Source organism: Cyanistes caeruleus, chromosome 3 (assembly GCF_971803275.1).
Source record: "Cyanistes caeruleus chromosome 3, bCyaCae1.hap1.1, whole genome shotgun sequence".
NCBI lineage: Eukaryota > Metazoa > Chordata > Aves > Passeriformes > Paridae > Cyanistes > Cyanistes caeruleus.
Window position 1 is genome coordinate 39,560,506 of NC_141703.1, and position 18,931 is coordinate 39,579,436.

Below are 18,931 nucleotides of genomic sequence, written 5' to 3' on the forward strand. Positions count from 1 at the left end.
AGGTAGTTTTCTTTCCTGTGGATAAGCCATTTATCCAAAGTCCTTTGCTGTGTTCAGCTGCTCTTTCAAAGCACATGTCAGCAGTGGTGATGTTCAAACAATATGGTCAGCACTAGACAGAACATCTTGATATGTCAGGGTTCAGCTCATCGTGTTTAAGGTGAGCTAGACACAAATATGTAGAATTGTGCACTTGCACTACGATGGTGACCCAAATCTCACCTCAGTCCATTCTGAACATGGGCATCTTGCACCAGAGATGTCTTATATCTGCTTATTAATAACCCTGGGCAGCAAATGGGGGGTGTTAGTGAGGATCCTTGGTGGGACAGCATCCATCTCTGCACATGATTTCTCAACATACTGGGGTTTTTTCTGTAGTAGGCAATTATTGCCCTATGAAAAGCATCTGGGGACTCAGCTGAGTGCAGTTGAACACTTTTTTTTTTCTGGGAAGGTTTGTTGGCCTTCAGAGGAACTCATCAAGGGTTATTGGAGGGAGTATTTCAAGCCCCAGGCAGATACCCAGCATCAGCTGTTACCAAGTGAATCATAAAGGAAAAGGTCAGTGTGAATATTAACAAAGCAAACTACAGCTGAGAGGCAGTGTTAGAAGTTCCAGTTATCTGATAACAGAAAGAATAGGAAGTCATTTTAGTAGAATGCAGGAACTTCTCCTTGTCTCCAGGAACTGTAAGTGAATGGATATGGGAGTGAGAGGATGATACCTTTTTCTTTAACTATATTTTCTCATCCCCTTTTAAGAATGCTCTCAAAACCCAAATCTGTCTGTTTCAATATGAGGCTTAATGGATCTGTGGATACTTCTTTTTGGGACCCACCAATCAGTAACAGTCAAGCAATGTGATTTTATCAGAAAGGAAAATGCAAAATAAAAAACAATTCAAAATGTAGACCGTAATGAAAATGCATTTCTGTTTCAGAACATGAAAATGGTTTATTACAGATAAACCATTTCTGCTTGGACATACTTGATTTTTTGCCATAAGGAAAAGAGAAGTATTGCTGCAGCAGTAGCAGGGGTTGGTAAAGAAAGCACTTCTGATCAATACTATATTAGTTAAAAAGAATTTTTAAGTGGCCTAGAGACTGCTATTAATAAAGCACTGGTTAATTGTAACAACATACAAGGTTAAATATGTAACTTAAAAGTTTTTAACTCCAGTATTGAAAGAGATAAATGTAGGCCCTGTTCTAGTAAGGTTCATCTGAACTTATTCCTTGAACTATGAACTTACTATTCTACTATTCTATTACTCTAGTAGAAGTTGGCACTTTTGGATGGATAAACCTGGATTAATTTCTGATACACAGTGTCAGTTCTCAGCCACTCCAGTTCAAGCAATCTCAGAAGCTGATGCTACATTTGTTTTCTGGAAGGTTATTTTACAGCCTATAACAAAAATGTTCAAGGGTCTTAAGGCCTTTCCATAATAACAAGTCCATCCATTTTAGGCCTCTTTTTTTCTGAGCTTTTACCTATAACTAGCTAGAAGTATTTTAATCAGCTTTGCTTTTGACCAAATGTAATTGCTTGTTTATGGAAGAAAGCACTACATTGCAGGCTAATCTGTTCTGCATCAGTTTCCAAACAAACAAAAAATAGAGCAATTATTTCTGCTTGCATGCCCTTCCCCTCTTTTTTTCCCCTTTTTTTTTTCCTTTTTTTTTTCCTTTTTTTTTTTCCCTTTTTCTTTTGCTTTTCAGTGTAGACTATAGGGAAAGATTGCTCTGCTTTTGCATTGTGAAGGGACTGCCTCTGTTACAGAAAATGCTTCCTGCATACATAATGTATCTGTTATCTAGGTCAAGCAGTTTGAAATCTTTTACAAGGTTTTCATGCAGCATGTGTATGGGATCAGAATGTGCTAAGTGATGATCTCATTATAAGCAGACGTGATATTTTAGAATGCAAGTTGTCATCATATTATATAGATTTTTTAGGGAAAAGAAGTAAAAATTTTAAGTGTGAAAATCTGATTAATACCTGCAAAGATTCATAGCTGTTCTTTTTTTACAGACTGAAAAGTTTAGACGATTCACTGAAGTGTCAGTGTGTCAATAGCAAAGAAAGAAATAGCAAAGCTCTGAGTTCTGAACCCCTGTTCTTGACACACTAGGGCTGTTACTGTCTGATTAATAACTTTCTGTTATTAATCTTTCTCTGTAAAACTTGTTCATTTATAAAAATGCACAGTCAAAAAATAACTACACACTCTGCAAACTTTGATGGTTCAGAAAGTAGTCAAAATTAAGTCTTGCTGAATATATGGAACAAGATATAACCTTTGATTAGGCAGCATATTATCTTTAAACATTTAAACTATAAAAATAGTGTTAGGTTTTGTGATCATTACCTTCTCCATACCTAGAAGCCATGCCTACCAGAAGAACCCTGAGCTCAATTTTGTGGTTTTTTTTTATTAGTAAAGATATTGTGGTGCTGGAGTGCCTCCAGAGAAGGGCACCAGAGCTGGTGAAGGGTCTGAAACCTACATCCTGTGAACAGTGGAGGAGGGTGGTGGGATTATTTATCCTGGAGAAAAAGAGGCTCAGAGGAAACCTTCTCACTTCCTACAAGTACCTGAGAGGAGGTCCTAGCAAGGTGGGGGTGGTCTCCAAGGTAACAGGTGACAGGAGGAAATGGTCTCAAGTTGCAGCAGGAAAGGTTTAGACTGGATATGAGGAAAAATTTCTTCACTGAAAGGGCTGTAACACATTGGAACAAGCTCCCCAGGGAAGTGGTTGAGTCACTGTCCCTGCAGGTATTTAAAAGATGGGTAGATTCTATGATTCTAGGAAGTGAAAACTGCAAGAGCTCAATCATGTAATACGCTTTATCGTCCTTCCCATTGCAACCTTCCATCAGCAAAATGCTTTTAGGCAGAAAGTGAGAGATGGCAATTTGATTTTCAATCTTATGAGAGGAGGAAGTGGGAGAAACAAAGATAAAAAGACCCACTGGTGGAAAGGAACCTGTCTGCCAGGATTAGGGTTCTGTAAAACATCTGAAAATAGATGTTTCCAGCCTGAGCTGCCAAAGTCTCTTTTCAGGATAGCTTTCAGCACCAGAATTGCAGTAATTTTCATTACAGAACTAAAATTTCTGTGTTGCTGATGCTACTGTTTTGATGAGGAATGTACTACAAGGCCATAGACAATCTTTTTTTTGTTGGTATCTCCAGGAAATGTTTACGACAAAGGGAATATATTTCAACACATAAGAATAAACATGTGCTTAAAAGAGAGAAATGGCTGGGTGCATTCCAGCAATGAGTGTAGACTGAGCAGGAAGAAGCCCAACCATTTGAGGAGCAGGCAATAAGCTCCCAGGCTTTGCTTTTATCCTGACATGAAAATATTCATATGGGATGTGTTCAAGTATCTGTGGGGTTTCCTCTGAAATTCACACTCCAAGGTTTTCAGCCCAAGTGGATTAATCTGACTGTATTTACAAAGTTATTTTTAGGTAGAGGCTGAAAAACCTGTTGGTACTCTTTGGCCCTTACAGCTGGCTTCCCAAAGGAAAAACACAATTGCTGAAATACCTAAAATGAACACAATTCACTTCATCTTTAGAAAAAGTATTAACCTTCATGGTAAAATTCTTAATGATTTCCTAAAAAAATATTTCCCTGTCATTGAGTATGTTCCCTGTAATTTTTCATAACAGCATTGCTCAGTGGGAATTTGCTGCTTTTCTTTCTCTCTCTGGTTCCTCTTGAAAGAAAGTTTCCTGTTCCTTGGAAAACCTTTTTATGTTGAGGGAAGCAGCAAATGACCCAGTAACATGTTACGCTGACAAGTAGATTATTTATGAGCTGCAGTTTCAGTTTATGAAATATATTATGTAATTTCAGGTGGTTTATGTACTGTCATAGTGTAACCTTTGTGTAGAATGCATTTTACCCAGATGCCTTTGCAAGAAGGAAAAGGCTGTCATTGGTTGGACTTCTGTTGTGGTTTGGGGGTTTTTTTTGGGTTTGTTTGTTTTCTTTTCAAAATCTCCCACTCTCCTAAGAGGGAAAATGTGTTGACCTATTGGATTTGTTTACACTTCCTGCAAAGTAATGGATAGCAGACCCTGGGCTTTCTAAGTGTGAGAAAGTAAGAGGATCTCCCTGTTCTAGAAGCTGACAACAATTGGATTGTGTTGTGGTGCTTATTGGGAATCAGTTGCTCGGGAGTGTCAAGAACAAAGAAAGTAAAAATATAACTACATAGATCAATCCCAACACATCTTTTTGCTAATTTGAACAAATATCACAAAAATAAGGAGACTACCTAGAGAAGGTTAGAGGTGCTCCTGGAAAAGACCAAAAAGAAGTAGAGAGGCAGGGAGTCACTCAGGGTACTGCAGTGCACAGGTGAATTAATCCAGTTGAGCCCTGGATGCTGTGATCTTTCAATAGCAACCAATCTGACCAAGATTTCTAAGATGAAATACAAAAACTTGCTTTATAGAGATTTCATGAGAGAGCAGCAATATAAATGAATCTGTTCAAAATCCAATTGCTCATTAAATTCTGTCAGATACTGCTGTTAAAGTTTTCATTTAAATCTGAGCAATACACAGGACAGCTCTGGGTAGTGAAAAAAGGAAGCTTTGTAACCTGTGGTGAAAACATGAATGTGTAAGTAACATGAAAATCCATTTCAGGAGGAATGAGTCCATCTCCAAACGTCTAACAGGGCTTCAACAGGTAGACAGTGTCAGCTCTTGGTCTCCAGCTGCAGCATTTCCACACTGGAAAATGTGTCTCTAGAAAATGATATGATCTAGTCCTGTTACCTGAATTCAAAATATGTTATTTCCACTGTGGACTTTGATATCGTCTGAAGTCAGGTATGCTTTGTACATCAGTACTGCCTCACCCACCACAAAAGTTATGTATAAAGTAAAAAGATGTTAGGATGCTCTCCCTTGAAAATGTGAGCATTCAGTCTTGTAAGATGGTTTATTTGGGGGTGGTGTGTGTGTGTAAGTGCGTCACTTAAAAATAATCCCTTAAGTATATTCACAAGTTAAATACAAATCTCACATCAGTTCCTAAATATTGTGCCAGTTTAAGTCCAGTCTTTTAACGTCTGCTCGAGTCAAAACACAGATTGGTCAAGAGATGACACTTATACTTGCGTGGTCCAGTCAGCAACATGATTCATGTTGTAGGGCTGGTTGCATAAGTTGACAAGATAATCCAGCCAGCTCTACCTAGCAGCTGCTGTGTTGCTGACACTCTCATGTGCTCTCCTTATGAAAAAAAGCTGAACACAACTTGGCTAAAAACATGTCAGAACTGAAACTTTAGCAGATAAAATGCAGTGAGAAGATCAAAAGTTCACTCAAAAATTTCAGGTCTCACTGCACAGATCTGAAGTTTCAGAAGAATAACGATGTGGCAGTACAAAGAAAAAAAAAACTACTGAAGAGATGTTTGGATGGTTCCAAGATGCTTTGAACAACATTCAGCATCCTTGCACTGCCTTAGGTAAGAGAGGGTGATGCTGTGTGTCAGGCAAATTCAAGTATAACATAAAGGAAAGCAGAGGTACATAATTCAGAATAAAAAAAAAGCTTTCACCACCCAGTGAAAGCTTTGGGTGAAGGATACTCATACACTTGTTGGTGTTTTTTTTCTTGAATACAGTCACATACTTCAGGGGTAGAAACAGGTGTTTATCTGTAGTAGAAAGGAGTATGTAAAGGCTTTGAATCAGGAGCTCCTTTGTTCTGCCCTACTTCCCTTGCCAGCTGCCCTTAATACTTATGCTAACACTCGTATTTACCTGCTGGGAGTGCCCTCCCTTGGCAGAGAGAATCTCCCAGCCTCAGAGATGGGTTGCACAACATCTGACCATAAATCAGCATCAAATCTGGGATTACTGTGTGTGTGTTTCTGTTCTCCTCGTCTCATGCCTCATGTGTTGCAAAGGCATAACACGGTGAGTGCATTTGGCTGTGCCTGTGGTACAAAGACTGAGGCTGAAGGCTGGAACCACAAAGACCTTTCAGGGCTGGAAGGAGTGGTCACATCTCTAATTCCCAAGTGAAGATTTTGAATGCCTCCTTGCAGCTGGCAGCTGAGGCTGGTTTCCATACAGACCTGCATTTCCAGAACCAAGGTTTCCTATTAAACTCAGATTTCCCAAGGGGAAAACCCATGGAAGGAAACAGCAGCAAAGGTGCTGGCAAGATGGAGATGGATGTAGAGAGAACTAGACAAGGGGTAAATCTGGCTCTACCAAGGAAACAAATTTATCAGAGTAAATGAAGGGGAAACAAAACAATCTGAGTTATCAACCTCAAGTTATATTTTTGGCAAAAATAAAAGGAATAAACCCATATCTTGGCAAGAGTGACTTCACAGTGTATTGTTTACCATTAACTCATTAGGTCTACATCTGCCATATTAGTTAACTTTGTTGTCACAGGCACTGGTAATGAGCCAAAGACTTCAGCCATCAGTCTGGGCAGCTCCAGGTAAATAGAGTTCACTTATTTACTTTATTAAGGTACAAGTCTGTGCTCTAGTTCCCGCTCCCCTGCTTTACCCTCCACCCACGTTCAGTGTGTGTACATAAAGACGTGCCAGAGAAGCCAAGTCCCTTGTGGGCCACAGCGTATGAACTCTTTTCCTTTTTCTGGAGACAATTACTTTGAATGCTGCTGAGCTGGGCTGGCAGGCTGGGTTGGTAGAAAGCTCTTTCTCTGCATGTCCCTGGTCTGGTTTAGCAAACTCCTGAAGAAGCAAGTCCATGTTTTGGGGCAGAGTTACTCCTTGCGCAGAAGCTGAGTGAGTGTCTCAAATACCAGCCTATGTCACTCTCTGTGTGCACAGAACCCAGCAGGTGGACTGCTGCTGCTTGAAAGCACCTGAACTGCTGCAGACCCCCCCTCAGAGACCCCTGGTGCCCTCCTTCCCAGCAGTCTCCATCTTCCCCAGACCGTCCCACCTATTATTTGCTCTGCTAGCAAAGCATGACACAGTGCATGAGAAAAGTCAGAGCAAACAAATCACTTTTACCCCTGAGATTCCCTATCTGGAAAGCAGGAATAAACTTTTCTTGAGAGGATGTATGATCTTGAGAGGAGTAGCTACTGGGAAGTGGCAAGTATTAGTGTTTGGCTACTACCATCATGCAAGCCAAATGGATTGTGGCTGTAGAGCAAGATCCATTAGCCTTTGTTTAGAATGGATGAATGTGCAGCATCCCATGCAATACTGGCTATCCCACGATAAACACACTCCTGCAAATTCTTTATCCCTATTACAATTCTTCCAGATTTGTAAAAAAAGAGTCAAAAACATCTATTAATACTTATAAATCACATGTAATCTCACCAGATAGTAATTTGCCCTAATTTTCTTTAAAATACTTCAATCTTAGTTCAGGTTGCTAGTCCTTAAATAATGAAATATCAATAATTAAATATCAACGATTCCATGTTATGGACTCTTGTCACCAGCTCCTCTGAAATGATTGTGTTCTTTCTTCCTAAGAGATGCAAGGAAACAATCTTACAAACTAAGGCACAACCTTTAACTGAGCAACATGTGGAAGGATCCCACCTTTGGAAGGATCATTACAGCTGGGAACACACAGCCTGGGAGGTCTCTGCAGAGCACTGATGGTAACTTTTGACATGAATGGTGGAAGAGCCATTAAGGAGACGTGTGCTGCTGGAAGGATTGGTTTGGGATATGAGACCTGGGAGTAGCCTTGCTTGTGGTGACCATGAGATGGTGGAGTTCAGGATCCTGTGTGGAAGAAGCAGGACAGTTCTATTACACCTTGAAAATATGCTTCTGTGAAGCATATTTTTTGTAGAAAAAAAGCAGAAATGCATTTCTGCATCTTTGTTCGCTGAATATTTAACAACCCTGCTGTGCTTGGAGCTCTCCTAGAAAGAGAGCTTCACTGAGAAACTTAAATCCTCTGAGAACAAATTCTGTCCCTCCAACAAGTACAATCATAAAATAGCCCCACAGAAATCAACCCTGTGGCATCTGCTTACTAAAGGAGAGCAGAAGCCAATCCACCTCAGAAATAGCTGTGAAGCAATTGTGTGTACTTTTATGTCTCTCTGTGGGACAAATTAAAATGTAGTCATCGGGGTGAATTCTTTGTGGATTAATAGAGACCTTAAATATCAAAAGATAACCTGAGTGAAAGCCAGGGTGATCAAACTAGCTCATTTATCCCAATTTTTGGAGAAAATGGGTGGTTTTCCTTAATTTCTGCATCCTGCTTTTATGTAGCTTTCTAGGAAGAAACATCAAAGGCCTCCTCTTTGTTTTCAATAAATGCATGGATCTATAGAAGATGTGCCTGGGAACTAACATTTTACCACCACTGTTCATGCAATGGGAAGTTTCCCATTATTCAGGAAAGAAATGACATCTTTAATTCTATACTTTAACAGAAAGTTATAATATCACAATTATTTCTGTAGATGAACGAGCCATTGGAGGTTTCAGCATTCTTTGCTGCGTTACAGATTGCTTGTTTTGCTGGAGTAACCATAATAGAGAAACGCAACACTGCCTGTGCTGTGTGGCCATATATGTATATCCCACTGAGAAGTGATACATGACTAGCATCAGCTGTGTCAGTGGGGCTTATACAGCAAGGTTTATGTTTCTTACTGGAGAACTTGCTATAAATATAGCTATAACCACCTACTCATGTTTTATCTTAAAAATCTAGTCACAGATTTTTACAGTCAAGGGTACAGGTAGCTGCTAAGAGGTTAGAGCTCCTTTGAGTAGATTACCCCATATAGATACAATCTAAGAAATCCAGGTTCAGCTGTAGCTCTGTATCACAAATCAGAGCAGCCTTCTTTAGCAGCTGAAGTACTGACTGTAGATATTCCAAACTGCAATGCATTGCAATGCTTGTTTGATTTGTACCCAAGACAAAATGAACCAGTTCAGCAGCCAGGTAATTATTAAGTGCACGCCATAGAAAATGCTATTGGATTGGTTGCGTAAACTAGGGTGTAAATCTGTATCTTCCAGCCTCAAAGAAGCAGTTTATTCTTCTTTCAGAAAATTCTTTTTTGGCAATGTCTGCTAATATTTTACTGTTCCTGCACTCTGAGTTCATTCAAGTCTTAGTAACATGTAGTTTCCCCTACCAACTCTTCTCGTCAGCCTCGCACTCTGGCTCTTCTCATGCTAAACTTCCCATCCATTTATTTCGTGTACATGGCTCAGTAAGGTGCACGCATGAAATGTGCATCGTGTTGTACTGATGTGCATTCTCCCAGCTTTCCCTATGTCTTGGTGGCTCAAGTGGCACACAGGACAGACATCTGCTGCGGGCTGACCGAGTGATGAGCAAAGTGGGTCATAAAAACACAGACTCACAGAATGGTTTGGGTTTGAAAGGACCTGAAAGTTCTTCTAGTTCCAACACCCTGCTTTGTGCAGGGACACCTTCCACTAGACCAGATTGCTCAAAGCCCCATCCAGCCTGGCCTTGAAACACTTCCAGGGATGCATCCACATCATCTCTGGACAATTTCTGACAAGCATCAGTCCATGGGAGCCGCAGGTCAGAGACCATTAGAAACTGGTGGCAGCAGCAGTCTAGGATCTATTTCCTCGGCTCGAGAGGAAGGAACGAGGCGGAAAGCTGTCCTCCACACAGCGTGTATTCATTCATTCCACTTAGTTGCTTACTAAGTTTTCCATCGCGCCGTTGCCATCAGAGGGACTGACAGCCCCGCACAGCGCTCGGTTCAGCTGATGGCACCGGCTCGGTGCCCCCCGGGAGAGCCGAGCAAGCCCCGAGCAGCAGGTGACAGCCCTCGCTTGGCAGCGGGCGGCAGGGAGGAGCGCTGGGGCTCCCCGGAGCGCTGCCCTCGGCCAGCCCGGGCCGATGGCGGCGGGTCAAGGCCAGGTGAGCCCCGGGCTGGCTCCCCGGCCGCAGCGACCCGCCCCGACACCTGCGCGGCGCCGCCCCGCAGCACCGGGCCAGGCGGGGCCCCGCCGCCGCGCTTAAAGCCCGGCCGCCCCCGGCAGCTTCCTTCCCTCTTTCCCTGCCTTCCTCCTGACTTTCGGCTCCCAGCGCTCCAGCAGGACAGCGCCGGCGACATGGGTAGGTGTGGCGGTGCGGGCCGGGGCAGCCCGGAGCGGGTGGCGGTGCCCGGCCCGCGGGAGGGATGCCGGCCCGGGATGAGCATCCCTCCGGCTGGGAGCTGGGGTGCTGACACACTGCTCGGGGTCGGTCTCAGGAAGTCTCCACTCTCCCCCTTCCTCCGGGGCAGCTCTCCCTCTGGCAATGCTCTGTGCTGGTTTATAGGACCCTGCCGTGAAACCCGAGTGAGAGCCGAGCGGTGGTGCCTCGGGCTCTGTAAGCTCTGTGAGCTGAGCCCCTGGCCGCTGAGGTTTATCCTATACTATGCTTTTAAGGCATGTGGAGCTAGAGAGCTGAGCACAAATTAAATGTGGTGTTCATTGGAGGTGCTAAATAATGCTTTTTCATCCAGAGTATTTGCCTAGGGTTGAACTAGTGTTTTTTGACTACAAAAATACACAGCTGGAAGATTCAGATAAGGGCAGAACCCATTTACCTAATTAATCCTCAGGAATTTTCTAAACTGGAACAGTGAATAGTAGAGGTACAAAAACAACTTTTTTGTGATGTATCTCTCCATTGCCTTTTGTTAGACCTTTGGTCCCGCAGTGTCTGAGTACATTGGTGTCTCTCATAGCAAGCAGTCTGTGGGCTGGGGAAACCCTGTCTCACAGAGGGAAGGAACCTGAAATGCTCACCCTCCACCCCCCAAAAAAACCAACCCAAGAAAGTGCCATTGCATCTTCAGCAAGCTAACCTGTGTTCTGGGGACAAGCGACTGTAGTAATGAGCAGGCAGGACATGTCAGTGGTGCTGCCAGAGTCTTGTTGGCTTGGGCAGACAACCAAGAAAATGGTGATAGCTCTGTGAAGAGAAAGAAAGGGGATGCAGCTGTGTCTGCTCATTTAGTATCAGGCTTTGCTGCTTTGTGGGTTTGCTTGGATAGTTTCTGTGTGGGTGTATTTCTGGAATAGCAAGGTGTGAAGCAGGGACTCCTGGAGGGGGATGTCCTGACGGTAGCAGCATCCTTGTGAAGGTGCTGTAGGGCTGCTCCAGGGAACAGAGGCAGTAGGCTTGTCTGTGCCCTAAAGTCAGGTGTCAGGACTGTAGGCTTGCTCTGGAGCCAGAAACATCCTAGGTGACAGTGTGGGTGTGCACAGATTTATTGTGGCCACGGACAGGAAGCATTTCATCCAGGCAGGGTTGCATGGAGCAAAGCAATGTGCTCCCATCTTGTGTCACGGGCCCGTGAGCTGCAAGAGCTGCAGCATCCACTGCATCTCTGGGTCTGCAGGGAAAGAACCACATTGGTGGGAAGGGGTTGGATCTATAAGCCTGCCCCATCTGACCTGCAAGGCTGGGAAGGAGAGAATGGCCCACTGATAATTATTTAAACATGGTGCTGAAGCCAAGAACTGAGTGGCTGTTGACTTTCCTTATTTTTTTTTTTTTAATTTATGAAATGTCTTAAGGAAATACAAAGTGTACAACTGTTCAGAGCTTTATATTGAAAAATGTGGAGCTCTTCAATATTTTGTGGTGAAAATGAGCAGTTCTGTAGGTCATTCTTTGTGGGGAAAGAATAAGAGGGGCTGAAGGTTGCCCCAAAGAGGGATTGCTCCAACGTGCCGCTAGCAAACTTTAGATTTATCACTGAAAATGATGTAAAATGGTGGGTGCTCTGTGCTTTGCAGGTCAAACCCTGAAGCTGCCTGACAGTGGAAACCTCAGTTTAGGTGCCTGTGTTGAAAGTTTTGCTTTAATGCTATCTGGAGTTTCCCCAACCCTCTCTTTAAAACAAGAATAGAAGGGTAAAATCAAGATGTTTAGAAAGAATTGTGTCTCTTAAATATTGAAGCTGGACAATGTTGTCTGAAAAAAAAATGCCTCTGTTGATGTCTTCTTTGTAAGGTTTCTTGCAGAGGTGATACTTTTGCCATGAGGAAAGCAGGAAAAAACCCAAACCCAACTAACAACCAGATCCTAAATATTTTTTGCCTGTGGCTTAGCTATGAGCCAGGAGTGAGCTGCCTAAACTGTTTTTCTCTGTGCATATCATAAAAAACTGGCAGTGTGATACACATATGCTGGGAAGGCCAACAAGTGGGAATAACCAAGGAGCTGATATGAAGAAGGGCTGTTGCTGACACTTTGATATCCTTCGGTGTGTGTGCTCATGTGGGTTGTGGAAGGGACATCACCAATAACTTTAGTAACTCATGTACCTGCATGTGCCTAGAACTGGGTGTGTTAGCACTTTCAGAATGTTGCTTGCTCTCTAGGAAAATATATTCTTGAATCACCTGCATAGTACTGCTGTCTCTGTTGTGAAGGTACTTGTGCACAGCAGTGAAGAATAGGAATAATGTGTTTTAGTGATTTCTGAAGATTACTTGATTTAGTATTGTTTCAAACACTATAATGTTGGTGTCAGCTGTTTTCATCTATGGTGAACTATGGACTAAACAATGATTTTCACAAACATGCTTTTCTTATAGAGATGTATTATGGGCTGACTTGATTTACAAGCAGGGATTTCAAAGTTCACATCTTGTACTTGGTCTTATCTTAATGATAATGAGCTTGCTCATGTGATTTCATGGAAAATGTTGACATCCACTATGTGGGCACGGGGCCTTTATCTGACACAGTGAAAGCTCAGCCTTCAAGCCTGTCTCCTGAGCCGAGGAAGCCCTGCAGGGCTCTTCTTGGAGTGCTGCCAGGGGTAGAGGGCCTGCCAAGAGCAGCTGGAAGTGACTTCAGGGCAGCAAGCAGCTGTCTGTTCTTGCTGCCCTCAGTGGGACATCCCTGTGCTTCCACATCTTCCCAGGTTAATATTCAGGTTATGGGAATGCCTGCTAAAGAGGATCACTCTGTTGGGGCTGTATATTCAGTCCCCTATAAGTCCCTTTTCAGGACTTGACCTCCATCCCTGACAGGGCATCTCGAGTCTATTCTTTAATCCTGACTTACCTTTAAGGTAACATCCCCAAGGGTGAGTTATAACAGGATGCATCATCTGTGGGTGGCTGGTTTACCACCACCTTGAATGATGTGTGGTGAGCAGCCATGGGATGGATGCTTTAACTCATCAGTCCCTTTGAGCTTCTCCTGGGAGTGTATGAGTTTATGCACACTCTGAAAAACCAAAGGCTATCAAGGGAAGTTTTCCCTAAAAACTATGAAAAGTCTCTCTTTAATAAACTGAAAAATTTACTTACCCTAACCAGTACTATGTTTATATCTCAATACGTATTGGAGTTGAACCTTTTTTGGATCTTCCATTGGTTTCAAGAGAGTATTACTTATTAGTTGCCATTAACTTTTTTTGGTTTTTCTGTCCACAGGTGGAAAAACTACCGGCAAGTCAGTAAGTATTGTTTTCCCTCATAAAAAGTTGCTCTACTGACTCTCTTTGGGTTACATTGCTTTGGTAATATTAGCAGTGTCCAAAATAAAAATCACCCTATAAACATATATTAAATGTATACAATAATGACTTACTGGCCAACATGTGCAAAAGCAGCTTAGTAATTTATTAAATTCCAGCTAAGCATTAGTTTGCTTACCATCTTGATAAAATCTCTGAAGAGTCTCTGCTGACTGAGCAGACATTGGTAGGGAGGAGATTGGTCCCTGGAGCCCATCCTTCTTGTGTCTGTGTTATCATCCACTGCTCTTGAATCTTTGAACTGTGTAATGACATGTGTCTCAGCAACCCTACTTCTGCCTTTGCATTTCTTATCTTGCAAGGTTTTACTCCACAGACTTTTCCCCAGCAGAAAAAGTCAAAGCTATGCAGAAGGATAGTGGCAACCCCAGGGCAGGGCAAGGTTACAGAAAGCATAATAAAACATAACCTTCAGGTTACCTTTTTGGTGGTGGATCTGTCTGGTGCTTCCTGACTAATGAGGGTAACAACAAAAAAGGTTTTGGTAGATGTGTGTATGGGCATATGAATACTGTAACAGAGGTCAGTACAGTGCAAAACAAAGACAAATACACATCATATATTAGGAAGAATTAATTGCATAGCCTCTTCTTGCTTGTAGCATCTTTGGAAAACAGAAGGAATGTCACCTGGGAAAGACCCAGTAGCTTTCCCTCGCATGTCCATGCTCAGCTCCAGCTGTGACATGCAGACTGCCTCCAGTTTGGGGGCAGCCCTGAAAAACCCACCAGTGGCTGCTGTGCCAGTATGGGAATGCAGGACAGCTCCAGCAGGCACAGAAGCACTAGTGGCTCAAAACAAAAATCTAGCCTTGCTGGATTGTGACCTCCCCAGACCAGCAAGTAACACCCTCCTAAAGAATAAGCTGATGGCAAAACGTTGGAGAAGTTTGTGAGAATACCATATGGTCAAAAACAATTTAGTGAGGTTTTTTGGAAATTTTTCTTTTTTGGAAAGTCAGGTGGAGATGAGTCCCACCAGCTCCTAGGCCAGGACTGCTCTGTCCTTCTTTTCCTCTGCGTAGATGGGACAGACATGGGGAGGTCTTTGTTCTGCTTCAGGAACAGACATTCTCCACTCTCCATCTGGGCTATTCCCAAATACAAGTCACACTGGGTTACTGTTTCAGTAACTAACTTAATGTGTACTGAACCAAAACTCCAGTGTGGCTCTCCATCCTATGACCATTTTCATGGCTTAGGGGAATGCAGTGTGGACAGGGCACAGAGCATTCTTCTGTGTGAACTCCAGCCCACCAACACCAGTGTCTAAGCTGGGAGTAGTTGCCCAAACTTTCTGCTGTCTTCAGCTGTAGGAAATGGGCAACTTCAAGTGAATTTTAGCAAATTTTGGGATACATGTGAATAGTCTTCCTCTGGAGAAACCTCTTTCTGCCCATGGAGGATGTGGTAACTCAAGAGCAACAAATTTATATTTAGGACTCAAAATATGTGTGCTCTAAAGCTAGAGGAGTCCCACCCAGTACTTGCCTCAGCTGAGATTGGGTTCTTCCTGTGCAGCCTGCTTATTAAACCACGGGTAGGAGATGCAGTATGTTCCTGGTTCTGCAAACAAAGGTCAGTGCTGCTCAGGCATCCTCATGACTGAGTCAGATCAGTCAGCAATGCTTCTGCCACTCTCTTATTTTCATCTCTTCTGCAGGATTCCCCAAAAAAGCCTGTTGTAGCACCCAAGTCTCCAAGTGTTGTGTTGTTTGTTGAGGCTTTGCTGGAGACACTCGCTCTCCAATTTACTTCTGTCAGGCATGATTTCTCTGTCTAAGTTTTTTTCCTTTTGATCTGAAAAGTTAACTTCATCCTGTTTCACACAAAATAAAGATTAGTTTAATTCCTAAACTTTTGCAATCCAAACAATGTCATTTTTAAATTAAACTTGAGCATGGAGAAGAACTGTTTTGCCTCTGGAATGTTTGGAAATATCTTTAAAATCTGATTTTTTGCTATTTGCAGGATTACACCCATAAAAATTATTAAAAGGGAGGATTATGTTTAAATTGCATCCCCATTAATTTTAATAGAAGTTATATTATATACTCATCCAGTCCATGAAGACAAGTTGGTGGTCAGAAGTTAAACTTCCAGCTCTAGTGACCATATCAGATTTGTGCCTGATGTATGCTTTTTAACCACTGTCTCAATGGCAAGAACTGCATGGTGATGACCATGGACTGCTGCCAGTTGCAGCAGGTGAAGGCTCAGTGAATCTGGCAGCCAAAACCATGCCATTTTAGGCTAGGAATAAAGTCTGTTCTGTTATCAAGTCTGAAGAAATTAAGGAGTTTTCATCAAGCAGAGTAATTTTAAGGGTAAGGAGTTTTCCTGAGAGATATGCTCAAATGAAAAGTTTAAATGTTTATTTGTTTTAATTACAGGTGCTTAAAAATAGTCCCAAGCTTCTAACTGGTATGCTGCAGGGGTTTGGCATTGAGCGTTTTTGGTTGGCTTTGGGTTTTGTTTTTTGGTTTTTCCAAAAACATTGGCTTTTTGCATATTTTTAGATACCAATCAAGATTGCTGTAAGGGTGAAGTGCTGGAGACCTCAAATATGCATAGTGCAACACTTGAAGGTCATTTCTAGCATTGCTAAAGGTCTGTTGCTAAGGGCAGATGAGAAGTGTGCAGACCTCTGGGGACCAAGAGAGGAAAGTGAGAACTGAGTCTTGGTTCAGGTGAACTACTGTCATCCTGCAGAAGCCTGTGCAGCCTCTGGGCCCCGAGTACCTACCCACGCCCACTGAGTCCATGTTGAGCTTGCTTAAGCTGTGGGTTGCAGTGAAGAGCGTTGGTCTGGGCTGCACAGCTCTCAGCTCACACTGTCTCTTGCCTCCAGGTGCTCTGCTTTGGCTTCCCTTTGAGCATTTTCTTCATTGTCATCAATGAGTTCTGCGAGCGGTTCTCCTACTATGGCATGAAAGGTACGTCCCTTGTCTCCTTGTGCTGAGCAATACCCAGGCCTGACTTGGCTTTGTAACCTGTTGTTTTGTTGTTCTTCCTACAGCTGTACTCACTTTGTATTTCACCCGTTTCCTACTCTGGGGAGATAACTTTGCCACTGCCATCTACCACGCATTTGTTGCTCTGTGTTACTTGACGCCGATCCTTGGAGCAATCATTGCAGACTCTTGGCTGGGAAAGTTCAAGTGAGTGCTTCCTCAGAAAGCAACCAAAGATCTTGAATGCTCACCTGAAATCAGTGTTACTTAAACCATCACCTAAAACTACTGCTGTGAACAGCAGCTTCAGAGCTAGTGTTGACTACTCCAGGACAGCGGGGTTTTTTTATTTCACCAAAGCTTGAGGTTTTAATTGATTCAGCTCAAACTTGAAACTGCACTGTAAATTAACAAATGTTCCAGTCCTGTTAGCTGGTTAAGGGTGGTAACATGCTTTCCCAGCATGCTGCATGTTTTTCCTCTCACCTGGACAAAATTTAAGTGAATCAAAGAGTATTCACCAAGCTGTGAAAATAGATATCGGGGATTGTAATTACATAGGACAGTCTCTTTATCTGTGGCAAGTGGCTGATGAAATATTGAATTACTCTGTTATTCGGTGTTAACTGGGCCTTAAAATAAGTTTTTAAATATTATGTGATTTCAGAATTGATAGATCAGTGAGGGGTCTTACTGAGTAGTAATTCTTTCTCTAAATGATGTCTTCTGTATCTTTAGCTGCGGGCTAGCTGGCTGGGATATTACCACTGAAGTGCTTTGAGATGTAACCAGATTATTTCCAACAGCTTTATCTCCCTCCCCTTTCCTGATGCTTTGATTTTAAAAGTGTTTGCTTTGCCTGAAACAAAGCACATTAAAGATTTTATGGAGGGTTATGAGTCATGAATGTAAGTGGACTTGCCAAAGGTCTCCCAGAGATTAGAGATGTGCTGTGCAGCCAGCTGCACTGTCTTCTTCCGCTGTAGGGACAGCCCCTGGGAGCCCAGGGCTGTGACCATTGCCCTGTGTGCTCTGTGCAGCTGCTCTCAGCAGTGCAAACTCACTGCAACTAGCTGGATGTCTTAACAGATTGCAGCCTAAATACATTGTGCATTCGCTTGTCTAGATGCTGGGGTTTATTTTTTAAAATTTATTTTGGCCTTTACTTGTTTTATCAAGATGAAACTTTGCAGACCTTGCATCTCTTCTCCTTTGGTTCTCCTTGGATATGCCAGTGCCACAACTGAAAGGCCCAGACCTTAAACAGGAGCTTGTTAAGATGGCTTAAACAAGAGAAAACATGTTTTAGGATACACCATTAGAGTTTAACACCCAAAAATGCAGCAAGGAGACACAAGGAAGGCTTAAACAAGAATTTTTAAAAAATCCTTGACGACAAGAGGAAGAGGAGGTTACCCAAGCACCGTTAAGCACTCTGAAAGGAGAGACTCCATTCTTCCACAGTCCATGTTCTTTGTGCAATGTCTGTCAAGGAGCATGGTGGGACCTGCTCACATATCATTCTATGTGAATTTCTTGGGGAAAATAGTACAGAAATCACAGTTACTTTTTTAATTGTGTGCCAACAGTGCAGTGCCAATTATGTAAGTCTTTGCAGTGTGTTTATAAGCCTCACAAATAAAACCCAGAAGTTTCTCTCCTGATCAGTTCAGGTTCAACTTCAATAGGGAAGTTTTTCCCAGGTTATCAGGTAATTAAAGTAACTTCACGGAAGCATTATTAAAAAAACCCTATTAATCTGTGTCTATTAAATACCATTAAACAGCACCTCATTGCCCCACTTTATTGATTTTTTTTTTTTTTTTTTACTCTGCTACAGGTGAGGGCAATTTTAAGTCAGAGAAACCTTGTTTTAAAGTGAGGGGAATTTGGTCAATGTGCCTCTTGTGTCAGGGTGCTGCTCCAAGCTTGCTTTGAGGATCTCTTGCCTATGTCAAATAGTTGGATTGTTCTAGGTCTTTGAGAATTGTCCTTCATTATCAGGCCTTGCACTGGGTTTGGGACTACTCCTGGAAACAGGGTTTTTAAATAATTTCACAACATTGCATTGTGTTTCTCCTGATTTTCCTCCAAACTGGAGACCTCTGTCCGTGCCTATTGAACAGAGCCCCACCCAAGGACACAAGTGAACATGGGTTAAACTACAGCTGTATACTTAAGGTCCAACAAAGTCAAAATAGAACACGTTTTTACTTACAGAAAAGAGGACTGGACCCTAAAGCTGGGGTGGGGGGTGCTGGTAATTATGCATACTGTCATCCTAGGCACCTCCTGGCAGAGGAAGTCAGGCTGAAAGCTTGCAGCCTGCACTCTTTGCTGTTGCTCTCATTCAGATCTGAGCATAAAAATGTTGATATGCTTACAGCCAAGAGGGCGGTGGTATAGTGTTCTGGTTCACA

General features: G+C 42.6%; 1 protein-coding gene across 3 annotated transcripts in view; it reads left to right on the forward strand.

Moving 5' to 3' along the window:
• The first annotated feature begins 467 nt into the window (after positions 1-467).
• Positions 468-18,931, forward strand: part of SLC15A1 (solute carrier family 15 member 1) — a 36,314-nt gene continuing 17,850 nt past the window's right edge. The window contains exons 1-4 of one of the 3 annotated variants that reach the window (XM_086880833.1): positions 468-564; positions 13,455-13,477; positions 16,409-16,493; positions 16,577-16,718. In XM_086880833.1, coding sequence (XP_086736959.1) covers positions 16,487-16,493; positions 16,577-16,718 — 149 coding nt within the window. In that variant the 5' untranslated portion in view covers positions 468-564; positions 13,455-13,477; positions 16,409-16,486. Of the gene's footprint in view, positions 694-9,950; positions 10,129-13,454; positions 13,478-16,408; positions 16,494-16,576; positions 16,719-18,931 lie in introns of those variants that run through there. The other 2 variants (XM_086880831.1, XM_086880832.1) reach the window with 2 other exon arrangements.